Here is a 7,727-nt window from a genome sequence, read left to right on the forward strand (position 1 = left end):
AACAGTTCCTTTCTTATTCTGTGAGCTGCCAGTTGGCCGAGTTCCGTGGCTGCCCGTCACGGCTGGTATCCTCGAGGCACCTGGAGCAGGAGGGCCTGCTGGGGCGCCAGGCTGACCATCTCCACCTTGGCTTCTTCCTGGGGTGTGGCATGGGTGCTGAGCACCACCTTGGCCCACCCTGGGAAGCCGAGCTCCGTCAGGCGGAGTTGGGTGGGCTGTCTTCCCAGGTTGAGGATGACCAGGAGGCTGGAGCAGGCGCCTGGCCGGAGGAAAGCCACCAGGTCCTCGGCGTGGCTGGGCAGGGGCAGCAGGGCGAAGTCGGTGTTGTGTAAGGAGAAGGACTTTGCGTGCAGTGCCAGGAGGGACTGGTACAGGGCTGCCAGTGGGGCTCTGCGGGGCTCTCCTTCCTGACGGGGAGGGAGGGGGAGAGAGAGAGAGACCACAGCAGCTGAAACGGTCCCAGAAAACACATGAGTTCTTCTGGAACTACATCCTCCCTTTGGTCGCTATTCCATGGTAACACAGTGGTTAGAATGCAGTATTGCAGGCTATCTCTGCCCATAGCCACGAGTTTGATCCTGATCAGCTCAAGGTTAACTCAGCTTTCCAGCTTCCAAAGTCAATAAAATGAGGACCCAGATTGTTGGGGGCAACATGCTGACCCTGTAAACCCCTTGGAGGGCTGCAAAGCAGCGGTCCACAACCATTCTGGCATCAAGGACCGAGGGGGGGGAGAGGGGCACGGTTCCACGTGCAACCTAGGTCCCTCACGCCAGATAAAGCTTTGCTTGCTCGCCTGCTGCCTGTGCGGCCTGGTTCCCAACAGCCCACGGATCTGTGCTGGGCTGCAGCCCGGACATTGGGAAGGCCTGCTGGAAAGCGCCACGAAGCAGAATGCAAGTCTGTGCTGTTGCTCTTATTCAGAGGACAGCTGGTTGCCCCGTCATATAAAACAAAGCTCGGCTCTCACAGATACTGAAGTACCCAGCTGGTGGCGCTCAGGCAGTCTCCCCTCCCTAGAAGTGGTGTACGCATTTGTGCCGAGAATGTCTCCAACGCCAGCCAGCCACACGCCCTTCGATGGGAATAAAGCCCCATTCTCCTCCAGAGGGCCACTGAGTAGGCCTGTCCCTGGCCGCCAGCCTGGCCTCTGCTCTCCGGAACCTGAACCTGTGCCCGTGGGCTTCCCTGGGTGCAATGGCTGTGGGGTGATCGGGTGACATCAGATGCCCAGCGATGTCATGATTTGCAAAGTGCCACCTTGGCCTGTCTCGTCCATCTATGGGGGTGGCTTGTGTGTCCACTGCATGGCCACAAATGAAGCTTCGAATTCCACTCTAGTTAATCAAAACTGTGAGCCAATTAGAAAAATATTTCTGACATAAAATAGTTCAGATTAAAAAGAAACTTTTAAAACCAGTAATAAAGTGGCAAGTTCTCCTGAAGTTGGGTTTCAGAGGCTAAAATAATATAATGACTCTTCCAGGAAAATAGTATCCCCACATACGGTTTGCCTAACCAGCGTTCAAAACATGGCTAAATTCATACAAAGGCAAGTGACACTGTTTAGTTGAAGTGGGTTTTGGTCTACTTTTACTGCTGAAGCTGCCCCTAATTCAAGATAATGTTGATATTGATACACGTTTTCCCCCAGTGATTTTGGGCCTTTTTATGAAGTAGGACTAAGGTGGATTGGAGCAGGGCTTTCCAACCTTGGCAACTTTACAGTGTGTGGGCTTTAACTCCCAGAATCCCTCAGCCAGCATTGCCAAGGTTGGAGACTCCTGGAGACCAAGGTCCCTTCCAACTCTATTTTTGGAGGGGTAAAAGTGGATCTTCCTCCCCCCACCAAAGAGAGATTATTATTTTGCACAGTTGCAAAGGCTGAGGGTTGGCCAGGCCTTGGGGGGCTGGGGCTTTTCTCACCATCAAGTCAAACTCCAGTGGGAGTGGTGATCTTGGTCCCCCTTGCACCAGTGGCACTCCTGGGAGGGTGAAGAGCAGCACCCCAAGGATTTTCTCCCAGCCCCCAACAGGCGAGAGTCCCCTGGGCACCTGGAAGAAAACACAAAAGGAGCATCTCTTGGTCCTTTGGGTCCTCCTGCTCTGGGCCCAGCTGCCTGGATGCCCTTCCCCTGCCTCGCCTCTTTCCAGTGGCTCCCAAGGTCTTGCTGGCATAGCAGATCCCGCCTGGATCGGTGCCTTCCCAGCCAGAGCACCATGTTGGTGACGAGAAGTGGATTCCACCCATGTTCCTATAAACAGCTTTGGCTTCCAGTGTTTTGGTGTGCTTGCAGCAGAACCAGCCAGACCCCCAAGGTGTGCCCAGAAATCCCTTCCTTACTGCCCAGCTGGGCCACGGTGTGCCCGGGAGCTGCAGGGATCCCTGTGCCAGTGACAGCAGTGCCTGAGCAGACAGATTTTTCTGGGTTCCCGGCAAGTGGCAGGTGAGGATGACCCTGCTGGGCATCCCGTGAGAAGTGCTGCAGGTCTCACTCCGGTCCCATACGATGAGGGCCCTGCAGGGGAAGAGCAAAATCTGGACTCTGTCCTGGCACCCCACGCCTGCACTCCTCGCTGCTGCCACCGGAGATGCCCGCCCTGCTGGAATGAAGGGGGAATTGCAAAATACGGGAAATGCAACTGGCTCACCCCTCCTCCCGCGGATCACTCTGCCTCCGGTCATCAAGGGCGCCCCAGGCATTCAAGACCTGCAATCACAGTTCACAAACATCCGTCACTCCCCAATCCTGGGCTGTTTAAGGTAGAATCACTAAGGTGTCCTGGTCTGGGGACTCTGGGCTTCCTCTCCCAAGAGGCCTCCTGCGCATCAGCATGGCTTTGTTTGTAGGCCCATTGTCCTTGGGGCTGCAGTTCGAAGTCTTCCAGATTTTAATCGCAGCAGCAAAACATCAGACAGTGAAGTGGTCCCATTTCCACTCTTAACATATGCAGCAATTCACATTTTATAACTCCATTAAACAACAATACATCATTCCCCTTAAAGTGCGCTCTCAGCTAAGTATTAAAATATTTTTTTAAAAAAATGCTGACATGAAAGTACAGCAGAGTACTTTAATGATACAGTACAGTAATTAAAAAATAAGGATAGCTTCCAGGTTGCAATTTTAGCAGTATGGCTTTTTAAATCTTTCCGATCTGTAGTTCTGAAACAAAACCGAGGCACCTTTTCCTTTCCATGTCACGATGGATCGTGGGGAAGGAGGCCTGAGAGAATAGTGCATGATCTGTATTCATTCAGTAGAGTTTTGTGGGGAAGGGTTACCCTTTCTCTCCCAAGCCCCACACCAAAGAGGCCAGATCTAGAGGGGTACCATGGGTTGGGGGGGGTGTCTGTCTGTCTGCTTTTCTGTCTTTGTGCACACGTGCAGCAAGGAAAATGCAATCTCCCTGCAGCACAGAAATTCAGCCAAGAGCCTCCCATCACCATGCACAGCTCGCCTGGAAACGGCCTCTTCCCCCCCCCCGCCCCCCCATCCATTGTTTCAGCAATAAAATGAAATGTAAACAGTTTAAAAACTAAAGTTTATGCTTTGTTTGCTGTCACTGCAAGAAGGGATACTTCTAGCCGGGAATTCCCATGAGATCCCTGTGCAGCTATCTCCATTTTTTTTCTGCCTTACTGCAGAAAGAAAAAACAGAAGTAGCGTAAAAACAAGCAGGCTGATGTCTCTTGGATCCTATAAAATGTTATGTCCTATAAAGGCATGTTCAGAAGCACCCAAATGCAGCAGAGAGAAAAAAGACATAAAACGAAGTGATTCTGCCTGTGGTGTGCACATATTTGATTGCTGGTTAGTTGTTGTATACTAGGAAGGTTAGGTTTATGCATTGCAACAAGAACATGCATATACAATACAAATACAGACAAACACATACATATACAATACAAATGCATATACAAGTTAAGTTTATACACCGTGCTACACCTGTTTTCGTTTGGTGTTCATTGAATAAGCCACAGTAGGTAGGAATTACACATCACATTAACCCTAAATCCGGTTACGAGCGACAGGGACTTCCTAGAGGATGTTATGGCCAAGCAAAACGAGCCACAGCACAGTTTAGGGTTGTTACTACACGTCACCCGCATTTCAGGCTGATTTTCAGTAGTGAAACTCACCTTGAGGAGGCGCCAGGCAGGGTCCTTGGTCACCAAAAAACCGTGCACGCCTCTGGACTGCCAAAACTGTAGGGCCTCCTGCAGGATAAGGCCCAAAAGAGAAGGGAATGGAGGCAGAAGCCCAGGGTCCCTGGCTGGAAGTCCCTGAATAGAGTAAGACTGACTTCTGGGCAAGATGCATGCTCTTCAGCAGAGAACAGAACCAGGGCGTGGAAAAGGACAACTTTAAGCTGAAAAATGCAGAACTGAGCCAGCCAAAGTGATGGCTTTGCCCCTCTGCAGCCAAGATGTCGTTCCCTTCAGTCTGATTCCAAGCCATGGTTGACTGCCATGGAGAATGGAGGCCACCCCCGCCCCTAGCCCACCTCTGAACCTTTGGGAGCCTTCAAATGCCAGTGATACCTTGAAGAGCTGCGCTGTTTGATTGCTCTCAGCTGTTGGGTCCCCCTCTTCTTCCCAAGGTGGAAGTTCCAGCAGGATTCGGATTCCTGGGTGGTCAGGAAGGAAGAAATGCGGGTGGCAAAAAAAAGCAGCCATCGACCCAAAATTGATTTTTGGAAGCCATCACTGCTGAAAGGTGCGCTAATATGACCCAGCAGTGTGCGGCGGCAGCCAAAAAAGCCAGTGTAATCCTAGGTTGCAACAAAGAGGACTGGAGGCCAAAACACAGGAAGAACGGAATTGGGTAGGTCTGGTGAAAAGAAGGAGTAGGGGTGACACGACAGCTTTCTTCCAGTATTTGAGGGGCTGCCCCAAAGAAGAGAGGGGTCACGTTATGCTCCAAAGCCCCCGAAGGCAGGAGAAGAAGCAACGGATGGAAACTCATCAAGGAGAGAAGCAACCCAGAACGAAGGAAGGATTTCCTGACAGTGAGAATAATTAACCAGTGGAACCACCTGCCTCCAGAAGGGGCAAATGCTCCAAAACTGGAAGTTTTTAAGAAGAGGCTGGACGGCCATTTTGGAATGGTCTTGAGCAGGGGGTTGGACTAGACCTCCAAAGTCCCTTCCAACTCTGTTATTCTGTTAATAATTGTATCACTGATTGTAAACTGTATCAGACAAAATGAAGGACATGTTTATTCACAGCTTTTAGCCAAAAATTGGAATTCTTTTGTTTTCAACTGCTGTTCATTGCCCAAAGTCAGCATGTTGACCTGACCAGCCGTATAAATGGAAATACATGGATAAAGAAAACAACCAAATGGAGCATCCAAGGTCAGAGGCAGTCTACCTCAAGAGACAAGAAGGACGGGAGAGTGGAAAGGACCTTGTCTCGTCACTGCCTGGGGGTTTTCCTGAGGAACTTCGCCAGCCCTTTGGGGAAGCAGAGCAATCACTGAATCAGTGTGTTTCAACCTGGGCAACCTCCTGTGGACATGAACTCCCAGAATCCCCCAGGCAGCGTCAGTTCAATGGACTTTGACTTGATCCAGCTGTGGGGATCTCTTAAGGAAACACCCCCTCCCCCCGTATTGAGAATAGCAGATGAGGAGGGGGGTTGCTTTGCCCCGTCTCTTTCGTGAGCCTCCCTTATCCTGCCCATCAGCCCTTTCTTCAACCCCAGATATTATCCAGCATCTGGCCTGGATCTGATTTGTCCAGAGATGCTGTCTGTCCGGGACTGTCCCACCCGAGCTGGCCAGGCCAGGCCAGGCCCCAAACAGTCCCCTCTTTCAGGGCACCAGGCTCACCACAGCAACTGACCACCCCCTCATTGTACCTTGGATCTGGGGCCGCTGAGAGCAAAGCAGCACTGGTCTCCGGCCCCACCCAGCAGCCCTGCCCAGTACCTCTCTTGCGCCCATCTCTCGCCAGAGCCTGCAGCTGTGCCAGCGATCCGTGGGCAGGAACGATCTGGCTCAGGTTGGCCCCTCTGCCTTCAAGGACGGGGCCCAGCACCAAGGCCTGGATGGGCAGGGCCACCAACCGGTCCAGCTGCTGCCTGACGCCTGCATGGAGAGAAGGGGGCACTGAGGGGCACCAACTGCTTTGAACCAATTTGCCCAGCAGTCGCTCCTCCCTGTCCTTACCTGCCAGGTCTCCCCACCCATCGCCATCGGAGTCCGGGAAGGAGGAGGGGGGCAGGTGGTAGAAGGCGGCCTTCTGCCACCAGCCCAGGGGCGGGCCAGGCCGGGGCAGGGAGAGGAGCAGGGCCACGGCCAGGAGCAGCAGGCAAGCAAAGAGGATGCCCAGCAGGCTGATCAGGGCTTTGCGGAGTCCGGGCCAGGGGGCGGCACTGCCCTGCTCAGCCACTTCCTGCTGGCTCAGGTAGGTGGCGCTGGGGGCCGCCTGGGCCAGCAAGGGCAGGCGCTCACTGGGCACGAGCCTGGCACCGTCTTCCACTTTTCCCATCCTTCCTTCTTCACTCCTTGGGGCACGAAACTGGAGGGTGGGAGAGAGAAGGAAGAAGCGGAAGGAGGGTGAAGTTCAGAAACAAATCACGCAGACGCCGAAATGCAGGACACAATCCGGCGGGAAGTTCCACAGCTGGAGCCCCATTGAAATGGGGAGGTGGTGAGCCCAAGCAAGTGAAAGATTGGTGGGCTTAGGCACCGTGTCTTCAGCAGGCTGGGATCCGCACTCGGCTGCTAATCCAATGAAGGGAGCCACATTTTGGCTCAGTGTAATGCGGGGGCTCCCCCACCCCCCCGCTGCCCCAATAGAAGGCCTTGTTGCTTCAACAGCAATGAAGTTTGCTGTCTCCTTCTGGGTGGGAAGATGTGACCAGGTTGCCCCCGTTTCTTCAAAGATCCCAGCCCCCCACACACACACACTGGTCTCCCCTGCCCTTCAAACCATCAGCAGGAGAAGTGACCTGCTGGCCGTCCAGGCCCTCCTGAAGTATCAGCAGACAAATATGTCTCTCAATGAATCAATCAGAATAGAACTGGAAGGGACCTTGGAGGTCTTCTAGTCCAACTCTCTACTATAGCAGGAAACCCTGTACCACTTCAGACAGGTGGCTGTCCAGTCTCTTCTTAAAAGCCTCCAGAGATGGAGCCCCCACCGCTTCTGGTGGCAAATTGTTCCACTGGTTAATTGTTCTCCCTGTTAGGAAGCTTTTCCTTAGTTCCAGGCTGCTTCTCTCCTTGATTGGTTTCCATCCGTTGTTTCTTGTCCTGCCCACTGGTGCTTAGGAAAATAAATTGACCCCTTCCTCTTTGTGGCAGCCCCTGAAATACTGGAATACTGCTATCACATCCCCCCTAGTCCTTCTTTTCTCTAGACTAGCCATATCGAATTCCTGCAACTGGTTTTCTATGTTTTAGTCTCCAGGCCTTTAATCATCTTAGTTGTCCTTCTTTGTACTTTTTCCAAAGTCTCAACATCTTTTTTGTAATGTGGGGACTAAAACTGGATGTGGTATTCCAGATGTGGCCGTACTAAAGCTTTATGAAGTGGTACTAATACTTCATGTGATTTTGATTCTATGCCTCTGTTTATGCAACCAAGGATTATATTAGTGTTTTTGGCTGCTGCCACACACGGCTGGCTCACTGCTGTCTGTGTGGGGAGAGGCTTTTTTAAGCAGAGACCAGAGACAGCCTGGCTGTCAGAATGCGCTTCCCGATGCTGGCTCT

General features: G+C 52.4%; 1 protein-coding gene across 1 annotated transcript; it reads right to left on the minus strand.

The window, feature by feature from the left end:
- Positions 1 to 14: 14 nt before the first annotated feature.
- On the minus strand, positions 15 to 6,498 carry LOC310644261 (amino acid transporter heavy chain SLC3A2-like; the record flags this gene model as incomplete). The annotated part of the gene is made up of 8 exons (XM_083369094.1): positions 15 to 407; positions 1,927 to 2,055; positions 2,345 to 2,519; positions 2,653 to 2,711; positions 4,145 to 4,222; positions 4,547 to 4,632; positions 5,937 to 6,095; positions 6,177 to 6,498. The coding sequence occupies 8 exons, from the start codon at positions 6,496 to 6,498 to the stop codon at positions 57 to 59; spliced, it is 1,359 nt and encodes a 452-aa protein (XP_083225220.1). The 3' UTR covers positions 15 to 56.
- Between the last annotated feature and the right edge of the window lie 1,229 nt (positions 6,499 to 7,727).

This window comes from Vipera ursinii, assembly GCF_947247035.1.
Source record: "Vipera ursinii genome assembly, chromosome: 9".
Lineage (NCBI taxonomy): Eukaryota > Metazoa > Chordata > Lepidosauria > Squamata > Viperidae > Vipera > Vipera ursinii.